The sequence below is a fragment of the Aethalodelphis obliquidens genome, unplaced genomic scaffold (assembly GCF_003676395.1).
Source record: "Aethalodelphis obliquidens isolate GAN/ISIS:26980383/991018 unplaced genomic scaffold, ASM367639v1 scaffold26, whole genome shotgun sequence".
Lineage (NCBI taxonomy): Eukaryota > Metazoa > Chordata > Mammalia > Artiodactyla > Delphinidae > Aethalodelphis > Aethalodelphis obliquidens.
Window position 1 is genome coordinate 188,074 of NW_020837970.1, and position 15,901 is coordinate 203,974.

The 15,901-nt window shown below is 44.4% G+C and overlaps 1 protein-coding gene across 2 annotated transcripts in view; it reads right to left on the reverse strand.

The window, feature by feature from the left end:
* MYO5C (myosin VC) overlaps nucleotides 1-15,901 on the reverse strand; it is a 118,226-nt gene that overhangs the window by 79,136 nt on the left and 23,189 nt on the right. For both annotated transcript variants that reach the window (XR_003436336.1, XM_027123046.1), the window contains exons 6-10: nucleotides 14,435-14,578; nucleotides 13,603-13,684; nucleotides 12,359-12,466; nucleotides 4,470-4,576; nucleotides 1,176-1,441 (exon numbers count right to left, since the gene is read on the reverse strand). Coding sequence is in view for 1 of the 2 variants with exons in the window: in XM_027123046.1 (XP_026978847.1) it covers nucleotides 1,176-1,441; nucleotides 4,470-4,576; nucleotides 12,359-12,466; nucleotides 13,603-13,684; nucleotides 14,435-14,578 (707 nt within the window). In the remaining variant the exon portion in view is untranslated. The remainder of the gene's footprint in view (nucleotides 1-1,175; nucleotides 1,442-4,469; nucleotides 4,577-12,358; nucleotides 12,467-13,602; nucleotides 13,685-14,434; nucleotides 14,579-15,901) is intronic.

The following is a 15,901-nucleotide window of genomic DNA, read 5'->3' on the forward strand; positions in this document are numbered from 1 at the left end:
GTGGTTAAGAAGCCACCTGCCAATGCAGGGGAAAAGGGTTCGAGCCCTGGTAAGGGAAGATCCCACATGCAGCAGAGCAACTAAGCCCATGTGCCACAACTACTGAGCCGGCGCTCTAGAGCCCGCAAGCCACAGCTACTGAGCCCACAGGCCACAGCTACAGAAGCCTGTGCGCCTAGAGTCTGTGCTCCACAACAAGAGAAGCCACTGCAATGAGAAGCCTGTGCACCGCAACAGAAAGGGGCCCCCGCTTGCCACAACTTCGCGTGCAGCAGCGAAGACCCAACACAGCCAAAAATAAATAAATAAATAAATTTATTAAAAAAAAGAATTCTTGGAGAATGGGGCAAACACATGACCCTCATGATCCAAGAATGGAAGAAGACTTTAGGTGTGAGGAGGCTGGTTGGTAAAAGGCCTGGGTTTGAGTCTACCTCTGGCCCTGTGAATGTGGGCAAGGTGCAGGACCGCTGGGGCTGTTATTTTCACCCTATGAAATGGGAAAGGTATGTCAGGGCGCTACACCTCACAGGGCCTCTATAGGGAAACAGAAGTGGGTGAGAGCCTCATACAATGCTGGGTTTTCCTACCAGCAGAGCAACTCTGAAAGTGTCTTCCTAAGGCTTAGTTGTTTCATCTGTAAAACGAGGGTAATTATAAGGTTGTTTGAGGAATAAGAAGGTGCACGGAGACCACTCAGCATGGCAGCTGGCATGTGGCTCTGGAAGTTGGCCATTATTGATTTAGAATTTATTTAATATATCCTAGAAAAAAGACACTGTAGCCCAGGAGACTGTATTTAACATCCATATATATGCAAAAAAAAGAGAACACCGTCTTTCTTTTTTTTTTTTTTTTTTTTGCGGTACGCGGCCTCTCACTGTTGCGGCCTCTCCCGCTGCGGAGCACAGGCTCCGGACGCGCAGGCTAAGCGGCCATGGCTAACGGGCCCAGCCGCTCCGCGGCATGTGGGATCTTCCCAGACGGGGGCCCGAATCTGTGTCCCCTGCATCGGCAGGCGGACTCTCAACCACTGCGCCACCAGGGAAGCCCTGAACACCATCTTTCTGATCATGTGAAACACAAAAGAGCAACCAGAACAAAATGACGTAAAAATAACAGGCATTCGACGACATTAAAATGAGGAAAGACAAGCTCATTGAAGAGACTCTTACCCATAAATGTCCAAAACACCAATAAAAGTGTGCTGCTTGCCTGAAAACTGCAAGGCTTGATTAATTCTCTCCACAATGAAGTCAAACAGCTGAGCGTAGATCTTTTTGGCCAGCGCGTCCCTGGCGTTGATGGCCTGGGACCTGGTCATGGGTTTCACCACCGTCTCGGAGTTTGTGATGATTTTGCGATTACACAGCCACTGAGCGACTCTGACACTGTCCAGGCCCAGGAGCTCACAGAACACCTCCAGGTGACTGCCGTCCTCCTTCAAAAGCAAGACACAAGCCCCGTCAGGGCCATCGGGCCATCTAAACCAGCACTGGCCCACTCAGCCAGGCCCCTCGGCCTCTGCATGACCAGGCCTTAGGACACAGAGCCAGGTCTGGGAGTGAAGCAGGAGGACCTGAAGTGGCACTCAGCCTGCACCTGGTCCCTGGCAGGGCACCGCTGTGGTGATGCCAGGCAGCCCTGGGCTTGGTCCCCCCTGGATTTTCGTTCTGGCCAAAGAATGTCAGTAGTGATTTAGGCCACAGAAGCAATCCTCTCCCCTCTCCCGTGCATGTGGACACAGCCTGGAAACCTCTCTTCCCTTTGCATCACATCCAGGCCACCTGCCAGAGCCTACACTCACCCTGTCCCTCCTTGTGTTGTTGGGATTTGCCCGGGGGGTCTGGCCCAGGAGGTACCTAGGTGTCATTGTCAGAGAGAACATGGTGGGCTCCCTGGACTAAAGTAGCTTCCCAGCCAACTTGAGGGCTGTGGTGGGGACTCTTCCTGGACGTACAAAGTGAATCTTATTTCTCTCCCAAGCCTGGACAGGAGAGCTGCCCCACTGGCCAGCAGGCAAGGAGAGTTCTCCTCCTGTTTGTCTTCAGACAGCATGGACGAGGGGTCCTTATCACTAGGCAAGGAGATGTGATCCCATGTGACTGCACACCATCATTCCTCTCGGGAAGGGGAACTTCTGAGGCAGGCTGATCTGTAGACAGCATCTCAGCCAATCGGGAAAACCACATGATTGCACTTAAAAAGCATCAGAAGGCTTCCCTGGTGGCGCAGCAGTTGAGAGTCCACCTGCCGATGCAGGGGACGCAGATTCGTGCCCCGGTCCGGGAGGATCCCGCATGCCGCGGAGCGGCTGGGCCCGTGAGCCATGGCCGCTGAGCCTGCGCGTCCGGAGCCTGTGCTCCGCAACGGGAGAGGCCACAACAGAGAGAGGCCCGCGTACCGCAAAAAAAAAAAAAACAAAAACAAAAAAGTAAGCTGGCTTTATCCGATTGAATTTGCCCAATATTTCAAGTTCTTGATGCAAATGACTGAAAATTACAGGACTGATAATTTTCTACAAAGATTTGACATCTTTTTTGTGGAATCTGTCTCCTCAGATTGATAGACAAAGGATTTTTAGTCTATCAATTTTAACTCCTCCAAAATACTACCTTCACAACAAACTTCACAGGACAGAGTTCAAAGCAAGGGCATTTGTTGGGTGGAAATCATGGGAGTTTCAGAAGAAAAAGTGCAGCAGCCCATTTCTGGGGTAAATGAGCCAGTATCCAGAGGGAAAACCACACCTACACACATTCCAGGCCTACCATCACCTTTCTCCAAACTTCCCATTCCTTTGTGAACTGACTGACTCTGTCAGGGCTGGATATTGGTGGCGATGGGGGCGGGGCGCTTAGTGTAGGAATCTGAGGAGAGGGAGGAGAATTACTTCCTGGTCATAGGGCAACAGGCCAAAAACACACCCTCCATTTCTGCTCAGCGGTCTCTCCCCTTAAACCGCAGGTCCCAGAGCTGAGAAATTACCAGGTGTACAAAATTAACAATTGTTCCCATCTGTTGTTTTGGGGACATGAAAGTAGATATTGTTATGGACTGAATGTTTCAGTCATATGAAAAACTCATATGTTGAAGCCCTAACCTCCAATGTGATGGTATTTGGGGCTTTTAGGAGGTAATTAGGGGCTTTTAGGAGGTAATTAGGTTTAGATGAGGTCATGCAGATGGGGCCCCCATGATAGGATTAGTGTCCTTATAAGAAAAGAGACTAGAGCTTGCTGTCTCTCTCTCTCTGCCGTGTGAGGACACAGCAAGAAGGCAGCTGTCTGCAAGCTAGGAAGAGGGCCCTCACCAAGAGTTCAACCGTGCTGGCACCTTGATCTTGGACCTTCAGCCTCCAGGACTGTGAGAAAATAAATTTCTGTTGTTAAGCCACCCAGCCTGTGGTATTTTGTTATGGCAACCAGAGATGACTAAGACACATATGTTAATACAAAGCTTTAACGATAAGATTTTGCATTTCAGAGAAACATTTTTAACTGTGTGACTGTCCTCTTTACATGGATATTGTTGAGAATAAGCAAACACATACCCCAGCAAGAATCACCACTCATATAACATTTGTTGCTAAAGAGACACACACATAAACTTATCTTGTGTCCATTAAATAAAGAAATCCGTCACAAAACTTACATGGGAATATATTTCCATAGAGAGCACCACTGGTGTGTGAATCAGGCATGTGTCAGGAGGTATGAGGTGTCCTTTCTACTAAAACTGTCCAGTGCCCTTAAGGCCCTGCATGATCTGCACATTTCCCTCCTGCCTACCCCCCATTTTCTGGCCTCATCTATGGCCCCCATCCCTCCTTTCTCTCACTCCTTTCTGCATTTACCAATCTTTTGGCTATTTTTCCAATAACACTTCCTGCCTTAGGGCCTTTGCACCTGCTGTTCCCTCTACTTCAAATGTTCTTCCTCGAAGTCTGTGTGTGAAGTGACACAATTCACTTCCTTATGGAATTAGAAAGGCTTTCTCTGAATGCCAGATACAAAAGGCACAGCCCTGCCCCACCCCTACTCTGCTTCATTTTCCTTTTTAATGGCTATCGCCAGCTGCCAGAGCCTGTAACTGTTTATTGTGTCTCCCCCTCCTCCACTTCCTTCCCCCAGATCATAAGCTTCATGAAGGCCTTCTGATCTTGTTTTGTTCACTGCTGTTTCTCCAGAGCCTATAACAGTGTCTGGCACAGAGTAGGCACTCAGTAAAAATTTGTTGAATAAAAGAAAAACAGAATGCATTTTCCCCTTCTCTACTGTTGCAAGGGGAAGAAGCTTTACTCTTTGAAGGTAACCCATGGAAACTCCTACCTTCCTTGTTCCTGTTAAACTGGTCTCCCCAGTAGGCCCAATGTGCCTGGTGCTAAAATGCAAAAGCAGGGTAACCATGAGAGGTTTCTACTGATGATCCTCCCAACACAGGAAGGGTGAAGCAAACACATATCTTACACTGACCGCCGATCTCTCGTTGCCCACTGCTATGATCTGCACGTTGCCCAGATGTAGAATGGCTGCCAGGATCTTAAAAACATCCATCTGAAAATCTTCCTTGAAACCTGAAAACAAAATTTTTCCCAAATTAGGAATACTGCATTTCTTCTCTTGCTCAGTTACTAGTAAGATAAACACCTGAATTCTCTCATGACACTCTAGTACCATCAGTGCCAAGAGCTGGGACAGGCAACAATGAGTAGACCCCAGGGAAAATCCAGTTCACCGTCTTTCTAGTTTGACGTGTGCAGACACACAATGTGAGCTGTACAACCCACCAGGTTTCCCTTTTGCTGTGGCTGCTAGGAAGTTCAACACAAAAATTAGTATCTGAGTAATGACTTCACGTCAGGTTCCTGGGAGAACCAGCTCTCATTCATTCTGTGTGCTGTGCTTTCTTGTTCATTTTTTTTTTTTTTTTGCTCATAAGCTCTCTGGATGCTTTTTATGGTGGGTGCTGGAAGGATTTCATTTGCCCCTCCAGCTCTGCACCCTGCTCTCTGCCCCAGGGGACTGGCCTGTTTGGACCAAGGCAATGGGTTCTGGTGGGGTTTGACCAGTGGGGACCCTGGCAGGAGATCAGAGAGCAGGAGGAGACAGGTGCTGGGTACATCTCCCCATCTCTTTCCCTGCAAAGTTCCCTCAGGCTGGCTGTGTTGCCAACTGACAGAATGTTACTGTTCCGAGTCAGCGCTGACTTTCCCCACCCTTCCCTTCAGGCTCTGTGCCTGAACAGAAAGGGCTGCTGTTTCCAGGTCCCTACTGCTCCTCGGAGCCCCCTTAGCCCCACACAGTTTGTAGTTGCTCCCTTCATAAATAAACCCTCCTCCTTTTATCCTATTTGAATGTGCCCCATGTTTCCTCGATGGGACCCCAACCAATGTATGTGGAATATCACTTGTGAATGAAAAATGTTGCCTGCCCTATCATCAAACAATGGGTGCTGTGGCCATCAGACCATCAGCCACTATCGCTGCCCACAATGGTGCACCCTGAGGGGATTCCGGATGGAGAAAAGCAGGATATGGGTCCTAGATAGCTAAGGTGCGTATCAAAGGAATGATTTCAATGAATCCACACTCTTGTATCTTCCCATAAATAGAAAAGTACCAAATTCCTTAATTTGAGATGTCTGGTTTTCTTTAATTAACAGTAACCTTTTGATGTTCTGACTTAAAACTCCTACATATCCTGGCTCCTCCCTTACCTCTTGGGAGCAGTCCCTCAGAGCTAGCTGAGAGGCTGTGTGCCAGGCTTAAGTCCTCAGTTTTGTCCTCCAAATAAAACATAATTCTCAACTTTTAGGTTGTGCACTTTTTTCAGTTAACAGGAGACCCTCGACTCCTCCAGCAAAAGAGCAGCAGGTCCTAAATGCCCTGTAAGAGCCACTGCAGCCACCTGCTGCTTCTGACTTGAGGACATCTGGACTATTTCAATAGCAGCTAGGTCACGTTCTTAAATAATTTCCAAACCTGGAGAGACTTCACTCTACTAAGATCACACAAAATCAAAGTCATAAAAGATTTCAAACCTATGGGACCTAATGAAACTTAAAAGCTTTTGCACAGCAAAGGAAACCATAAACAAGATGAAAAGACAACCCTCAGAATGGGAGAAAAGATTTGCAAACAAAGCAACTGACAAAGGATTAATCTCCAAAATATACAAGCAGCTTATGCAGCTCAATATCAAAAAAAAAAAACCCAATCAAAATATGGGTGGAAGACCTAAATAGACATTTCTCCAACGAAGACACAGAGATGGCCAACAAACACATGAAAAGATGTTCAACATCACTAATTATTAGAGAAATGCAAATCAAAACTACAATGAGGTATCACCTCACACCACTCAGAGTGGCCATCACCAAAAAATCTATGAACAATAAATGCTGGAGAGGGTGTGGAGAAAAGGGAACCCTCTTGCACTGTTGGTGGGAATGTAAATTGATACAGCCACTATGGAGAACAGTATGGAGGTTCCTTAAAAACCTAAAACTAGAACTACCATATGACCCAGCAATCCCACTACTGAGCATATACCCAGAGAGAACCATTAACTCAAAAAGACACATGCAGCCCAATGTTCATTGCAGCACTATTTACAATAGCCAGGACACGGAAGCAACCTAAATGTCCATCAACAGAGGAATGGATAAAGAAGATGTGGCACATATATACAATGTAATATTACTCAGCCATACAAAGGAATGAAATTGGGTCATTTGTAGAGACGGGGATGGACCTAGAGACTGTCATACAGAGTGACGTAAGTCAGAAAGAGAAAAACAAATATCGTATATTAACACATACATGTGGAATCTGAACAAATTGGTATAGACAACCTTATCTACAAAATGGAAATAGAGACACAGACATAGAGAACAAACGTATGGATACCAAGGAGGAAAGGGCGGGGGTGGAGATGAATTGGGAGATTGGGATTGACACATATACACTATTGATACTATGTATAAAATACATAACTAATGAGAAGCTACTGTATAGCTCAGGGAACTCTACTCAGTGCTGTGTGGTGACCTAAATGGGAAGAAAATCCCAAGAAGAGGGGATATATGTATACGTTATAGCTGATTCACTTTGCTGTATAGTAGAAACTAACATAATATTGTAAAACAACTATACTCCAATAAAAATTTTAAAAAAAAATTACATGGAAGCCTCCAGTTCAATCTGAGTCCAGGCATCTGCAGCTGTTCCATTTCGCGCTAATGCCTACATTTGAAGGACAGGTGATTCTAACAGAAATAAACCCCTGAGCATCACCATGATAAATGACAGGTAAGTGATGAAGAAAAGCAACTAAATATACAAAGTTTGGGAATCTGCTCTGGCACTCCCACTCTCTGTATGATCCATTGTTTACTTACCCCATGCTTTCCAAAGCTGACAAAAGTGAAATAACAACTGCAAAGCAATGATGTCAAAGAAAGAACTTAAGACCTCACTTAAGTAATTACTTTTAGTAAGATAAAATCACTGCAAAAGCGCCACTGGCCTGAGGTAGATTTCAGTGAGAAACATAGTGGTCAAGTGTCTTGAGCCTGAGGTCCAGGATAGGTCTGTTTCCAGAGTATTCTTTCTGTCAGAGATCTTAATGGCTAGGCAAAGATCAAAGGATGAATTAAATGAGAGTTAGCAGAAGAACAAAGGAAATGAGCTCTTGATCAAAATACACCCCCATTCTGCTTCCTCAGTGGGTAAATTGTGGCTAGCTAAAGTACCTGTGATATTGTGTTTTAAACTAAGTAGTATATACTTGGGCTTCATCCAGTTTCTTAACACACAGAACTTCTAAAACCTGGGGAACTTCCTAACTTCTGAGAGAGATTAAGATGTCTTTTGTTAATGAGGCAATTTTGGAATGCCCCTAGGTCATGTGAGGATGGGGGCCGGTTGCCAGGGGAAACAACCCTGTGATTGAGAGTTGGAACTTTCAGTCTCACCCCTCAAACTCCAGGGAGCAGAGAGGGGCTAGAAGTTGAACTAACTGCCAACGGCCAATGATTTAATCAACGGTGCCTATGTAATGAAGTCTCCATAAAAACCCCAAAGCACGAGGTTTGCAAGCCCCCAGGTGAATGCGTGGGGATTGTGGAGAGTGACACACTCAGACAGCATGGAAGCTCTGTGCTCCTTCCCACATACTTGCCCCTGTGTATCTGTTCCAAATGACCGTTCCTGAGTTCTATCCTTTTATAATAAATTGATGATCTAGGAAGTAAAATGTTTCTCTGCGTTCTGTGAGCTGCTCTAGCAAATTAATTGAACCCAAGGAGGTGGTTGTGGGAACCTGTGATTTACAGCCATTCGGTTACAATCACAGGTGACGACCTGATCTGAAGCGGGGTGGGCTGGGGGCAGTCCTGTGGAACTGAGCCCTCAACCTGTGGGATCTGAGGCTTTCTCCAGGTAGATAGTGTCAGAATTGAGGCGAATTGTAGGACACCCAGCTGGTGTCCAGAGAATCGCTTGGTGTGGGGACCCCCCCTACCCTCCCCCTCCCCGCCCAGCACACACTGGAATTGGGTCTCAGAACCATTTTACTACCTCAGAAGCAGAGCCAGAAGGGAAAGCAAATGAAGCTCTGCAGCAGGCATTATCCTTCGTACTTTCTACATATCACCTCGTCTAATGCTTGCAACAACTATATAAAGTACTAGTACTGTTCCCATTTTACAGAGGGGGAAACTAAGGCCTAGAAGGGTTAGGGAACCTGCCAAAGTTACAATCACACCGGGTGTATCATGGCTAAGCAGTGTACCGCCAGTGACCACTGCAGTGTGTGAAAAGACCTGCGGAGTCATGAAGCTGCCTTAGCTCACCCCAGGGTGTATAAAAGTGATGGTTCCCTATGACCCTGCACCAGGCAAAGAAGTCTGAGCGGATCCCAGAAGTCTGCTTACTGGGCGTGTTGTGAAGTGGATTTGTGTACTGAACTAGATGACCTCACTGCTAACCTTGTCTGTTTCTCCAAACTGTCTCCAGAGCAAACCACAGCAATGGACAAATCAACCAACAAGTATGTGTTTAGCAATGACATTTAAAAAAGGTATCTGCCCGAATGTGTTATAAGCCTATGTATGATTCGTGTTGGGCAATCTGCCCTTGAGGGGGGTCTCTGTCTAAGATGGTAACACTGAGACACAAACAAGAGGACACAGCCAATGGGACAAGCAGTATACACGAGATATTCACATTGTTGGAGACATGCTATTGGATAGAACTTTCCTTGGGGATGAAATGTTCTTTATCTGTGCTGAACAATATGGCAGCTCTTAGCTACATATGGTTATGAGCATTTGAAACATGTCTAGTGCAACTGAGAAATGAATTTTAAAATTTATTTCATTTTAATTAATGTAAACAGTCACTTGTGGCTAGTACTTAACTGTGTTGGACAACGCAGGTTTAGAGACCATGAAATCAACACACAGCATGAGATTATTGGCTGTGGGGGTCACAGGATGATGGCAATCTCAAAGTTAGTGAGTTCCATGCATGAATCTACTCCACGGCAGCAAACAGACCTCCAAAGCCTGCTCAAACTTCTTTGCCTGGCCAGGGGTCCTCAGGGGACATCCATGTTTAAATGCACTGGGGTTGAAGCTTAGCTTCATGACTCCACCCACGAATCTTTTCACAAATTGCAAGAAAACTATAAGGAACCCATCAACTATGCTCACTCTGTCACCTAGGACAAGGGTCAGCAAACGTTTCCTTATTAGGCTTTGCAGGCTATAGAGTCTATGGCACAAGTACTCAACTCTGCCACCATAGCATGAAAACGGCCATAGATCCTACTTAAATGAGTGTGGCTGTGTTCCAATAACACTTTATTTACAAAAACAGGCTGCAATCTGCCAACCTCTGGCCTAGGACATTTTTTAGTGATTCATACTTTGAGGTCATGCTTTCATTAAATGTGTACTGATCTCTCATTCTGATAGAGCATGCCAGTTCATAAACCAAGAGACGTTACCTCTTAATCCTCACAACATCCCCAACAGCTACTGTGCTGGCTACTCTCCAGCGATGACCCCCAATGCATTACCCTCCCATTGTTCATGCCCTGTGTAGTTTTCTCCCCGTGGGTCAAGGGTCTGAGCTGGCCCTATGCCTTGCTTTTGATTATTAGCACACAGCAGCAGTGATGCTGCACTGCTTCCGAGGAGGCTGGTTCATAAAAAACCCTGCAGAGTCCACCTGAGCCTGTTGGAACTAGCTCTGGGAGAAGCTAGCCACATGTGACCAGCATGCTGTGAGGAAGGACACATGGAGGAAGAGAAATGCCCACCCAGCCCTCAATAATTCTAGCCATGCCAGCCCATGTGAGAGAAGAAGCCCTCAGCTGATCCAGCCCTTGCCACCATCATACGAGAATCCCCAAGTAAGAAGTGCCCAGGTGAGCCCAGTCAGCCCGGAATCACAAGAGATAATAATAAATTGTCATTTTAAGAAAGATAAAGCTCTTGTTCTTAGAGGACTCATAGCCATGTCCAATGCATGCATGTGGAGCAACATTAAGAGCTGCATATTGCTCTACAAAGATTTTCTTTTGTTCAGTTTAAGTGAACTTTGCAAAATTAAATTTTGTAGCAAAAAAGAGATCTGATCTTTTTAAAATTAGAAGTTTTGTTAGAACGACTGATTAGGGTAGAAATTGAATGCTAGTTCATAAATTCCTGATGGAAAGGAAGAAGCCCAAAGTTAGACACTTTTTATTTGAAAGGTCTATCTCGAGGTTTTCACACAGTTCACATATTAGAATGAGAAGCTTCTACATGATTATTTCCTCTCTTTTAGGTATATCATTGTTCTCAAATATTCTCATTCAGATTTAGTAGGTCTGGGGTGATATCTAGATATTAGAATTTTAAAAAAAAAATCTTCTCAGGTGATCTGACATTCTAGTATTCAGAACCACTGGCAATAAGTCACTGTTTCTCAAAGAGTTATACTCTTAGTTAAGATCATTTATTTTTTAATAAAATTAATTATTTTTATTGCTTCTTCAAGGATATTCTTTTTTCCTTTTTTTTTTGAATTGGGGTATGGCTGTTTTACAATGTTGTGTTAGTTTCTACTGTACAGTGGAGTTCCCTGTGCTATACAGCAGGTTCTCATTAGTTATCTATTATACATATTAGTGTATATGTGTCAATCCCGATCTCCCAATTCATCCCACCCTCCCAAGAATATTCTTAAGTAAAACTTTTTTTTTTTTTTTTTTTTGCGGTACGCGGGCCTCTCACTGTTGTGGCCTCTGCTGTTGCGGAGCACAGGCTCCGGACGTGCAGGCTCAGTGTCCATGGCTCACGGGCCTAGCTGCTCCGCGGCATGTGGGATCGTCCCAGACCGGGGCACAAATTCATGTCCCCTGCATCGGCAGGCGGACTCTCAACCACTGCACCACCAAGGAAGCCCAGTAAAACTTTTTTTTACTGTGAGCCCGTGGAGGTGAAGAATACTTTGACTACTGCTATAATTTGGTGCCCCTTCCATAAGGTTTCTTTTTTTTTAAGGATTTTATTTATTTATTTTTTTGGCTGTCTCGGGTCTTAGCTGCAGCACACAGGATCTTCGTTGAGGCATCGGGGATCTTTTGTTGTGGTGAGCGGGCTCTTCATAGCAGCATGCGGGCTTCTCTCTAGTTGTGGTGTGCAGGTTTTCTCTTCTCTAGTTGTGGCATGCAGGCTCCAGGGTGTGTGGGCTCTGTAGTTGTGCACACGGGTTCCGGAGTGCGTGGGCTCTGTAGTTGTGGAGCGCAGCTTCAGAGCATGTGGGCTCTGTAGTTTGCAGCACTCAGGCTCTCTAGTTGAGGCACATGAGCTCAGTAGTTGTGGCACACGGGCTTAGTTGCCTGGTGGAATGTGGGATTTTAGTTCCCTGACTAGGGATCGACCCCGCGTCCCCTGCATTGCAAGGTGGATTCTTTACCACTGGACCACCAGGGAAGTCCCTGCCATAGGGTTTTTAAAATTATTTATTCATTCATTCATTCATTTTTATTGGAGTATAGCTGCTTTACAATGTTGTGTTACTTTCTGCTATACAACGATGTGAATCAGCTATATGTATACATATATCTCCTCCCTCCCACCCCCTCTTCAATCCCACCCATCGAGGTCATCATACAGCACAGAGTTGATTTCTATATCTTTTAAGGGAAAAGCACCTTTTTGACCGCTTGGTCTCCAAATATGGTTTTTGATTGGCTCATCTTAAAATAAGAATTTATTAGGTGTCTTCAGAACACATGCATGCTGGGCATCCCAGCCTTTTTGGAGAAAATGGCCACTCCTGGGATAGGATGCTTTCACTTACCCAGTAGTGTGAAGGTCTTCTGAGTCTCTATCATGTTGGCTCTGTCATTCACGCCCTCAATGATGGTACTGCCCCCCATTCTCGTATAATTAAATTCTTCTGCACTCCCTGAAATCAAAAGTAAGGCTGTGATATCTGTGACACAGAAATTTGAACATACATGTACATCAGAAGCGAGAAGAAAAGTTCACACTTAATGTGCTGTCTTAAGCACTTTACAAATGTCTTTCCACTTATTCCTTAGAATTCTACGTTGCTGACTCAGAAGCTGAGGCTCAGAAAAGTGAAGTGGCCTGCTCTTGGACCCACAGCTGACCGCAGGGCAAGAATTAAAACACCGGCCTGACTCCAGAGCGCATGGTTTTTGTTCCCACACCTAATAATTTTATACAGCATTACTGAGGTTTACTGAACGTACGATTAACTGTAGAAAACTTGATAAGTTTTGATAAACATATACCATTATAAAAACATCACTATGGTCAAGATAATAACCATATATGCATCTAATATTTGAATAGTAGGGAAGCCTTCAGAAAGCTCTTCCATGTTCGCTCTTCACATTCTATTTGGCAGACAAGGCATGGATATTATCATTATACGAACTCTGAAGAAACTTAGATTCTACAAGTGCAAGTAAGTTCTCCAGGATTAGGGAGTGTGCATTCAACTCCGAGACACTAGACAATTCTGTCTACCAACATGGCACAAACGACCAAGACAGGAGAGCCGAGATACCACCGGAGTTGGGCCATTTGCACGAACCGCCAAATAGCTCATTAATTATGGTTATGATTAATAATGATTTTGAGTCATCAAGGAAATTCAAATTATGATAGAGGTACTCTGTCTCAGAAGACACGGAAATATGTCATAGCTGTTAGAAAAATGACCATCCAAGAAGTTCAGATAAAAAGAAAAGTTTGGGGACTTAGATCAGTAAGTCCCAGTGGTCAGAAGGCCTTCTTCAGGTAGTTCTAGCTGGATGGACCACAATCACTCTGGAATTTTGAAAAGAACCCTGGAGTTGAAGGGGTCCCCTATTCCTGGACTCACTTTGCCCCTAACTAATCTATCTCCTTAGTTAAATGCATCAAGTCCACCCCTGGAACCCAAGGATCTTATGTTTTTGGACAGAATACTTTTTTTTTTTAAAGTGACGATATTATAAGAAGATGAAATTAACCTAGAATTTAAATTCCTACGTAAAAAAGAGACTCTTCCACACACCATGCATTACGTACCCAATTTAAGATGTTTAAATTCCGACTGCTGTGCAGATGCACAAAGTTGATAGAAAATGTGGTAATTTCGCTCATTTTCTGACTGTAAAATAAAGAAAAGCCCTGAAATTACACAAGCCCTTTACAAATGAAAATGTGAGGTTTTCAACAAGAGGGTCTTAGATGGCTAATCTGGATTGACAGTTCTGCTCTCATGGACACGGACATCTACGTGTGTTTTTGCTGTGACCCAACTTCTTGCCTCCACTGGCTCACAGAGGGAGAACTGGTGGCCCAAGATCACCTTCCAAATAACCACCACAGAGAAAACGTTATTAAACGAAACGTTCTACGAAATGGAAATAATGTAGTTAGTACCAGGTGAAATTTTAAAGAAGCTCCCTGCAATACAAGGTTTACTGTTACTCTCCTTCTGGGACAAAATGATGAGAATTTTCTCCATTTTATGGACAGAAGCCTTTTTCTTAAACCCCGCCTCTCTAGATCTGATCCCATTCCCTTCCTGATACAAAAGCCAGTCTAACAGCTTTGGCTATTTCAAGTAGTCTTTGTGTTCTAGAAAGATAAACTTGATTTTTAAATGCTAAGGACTTACGTGCCTAAAACTGAAAGTCATAAACTTTTCCCTCAACCATATAATTCCACTAATACTGCACCTACTCATCAATTTTCATTTTTAAGAAATAGAAAAATAAATAACCCAAACTGCAAATGAAATATAGGAAAACTGTATTCTTCAAGTCACAAACAATGTAGGTTTTCTAATGAATATATGAATGTGAACCATACTATAAAAGTTGGGGAAAAGGGAATTTAATATTTTTATACTTACTTGAAAGACAACTCTGGATTTCTCCAGCAGGTAAGTTCTCATGTTGGCTCCTATAATTTGATTTCTCTCATCAAAACTGATTTCTGTGTATTTCCCAAACCGACTGCTGTTGTCATTGCGGGTGGTCTTGGCATTTCCAACAGCCTACAAAACATAGTAACAACATTATAAAAAACCTTTGCATCAATATTATTGGAGCAGTTACAGTAAAATCCAGTCCTGTATGCTGGGGAAAAGTCTGATTATAGAGGGAGGCCGGGAGGCAGGGGCTCGCAGGGAATAAGACACATCCTTAGGTCTCCTCAGTCTCACCTCAAGGCTCTCCTCAGTCTTACTGGTAGACACTGAGCGGGATCAGAAAACACACGTGTTCTGATGTTTCAAGACCCTAGGTTCCTTTTTTACTATCTGTGTGATGCTAGAAAAGTTATTTCATCTTTCCAAGTCTCAATTTCTCTAGCTGTAATATGGGGAAGTATGCATCTTACAGAGTTGGGAGAATTAAATGAGATAATATACAGTGCCTCAACTCATCTATGCCTAAAATATTAGAGATGCTCAATTCAAAGTCTACATCCTTCATCCAACCTTTATTTCTGTCCTTATCCCTTACCACTTCCCTACTCGAACTTTCTACTCAACCAAAAAACTGCCTTCTTCCATCCCTCCCACACTGAGCATGATTTTTTCCTTTTACTTCTGCTACTGAATTCTGTCTCTCCTCTTGCCCACCCTGCTCTCCCTTCCTGGGCACCTTCCATCTGGAAGTACCCTTCCTATGCACACACGTCGCATTCCTGTCCAGGCCATCATGCTTTTGGACAACATGTATTTACTGGCAGGCGAAGGTAAACCAAAGTAGACATGGTCCTGCCTTCATGGAGCTTACAACAGCGGGTGAGACCAACCCTAAACAAATAACCACACGATATCATCCACTGGGCATTTAACAGGGTAGTGCTTCCTGACAACCTTTTCACTGCCATCTTGGATCATGATTTATCTTTCTATTCGAATTTAAAATATGTTATGTTAGAGGAGTCTTAAAACTTGGGGATTGGACCTTATTTTCATTACTTCCTGTATTATTTCGGCACAGTGGCTTAAACAAAATAGGTGGTCTGATAAATACTCATGGAGGATTCTGATTCAAGAAAACAGGGAGAAAGGGTCTAGGAATCTAACATTCTTAATTATTTGCTATGCTTCCAAATAAATCCAAATCAATCCCCTTCCCAATTTGCAAGGCAGCCAGAGTTGGCCTCTGGGCCCTCTCGTGAGCTGTCAGATGCCCCTTCTTCCTTGAGGGTTGTCTCCTTACCCCTGGGTGCCATCGTTGGCTGGCCTTGCCCACGTATCTGAGCCAGTCAGTGGTGTGTTGATGAATCACCCTCGGGGAGGGGAGGAGGAACAGCCTGGATATGTGACATTTGCCAATTTGCAAGGTGTAAATACTTCCACCATGAC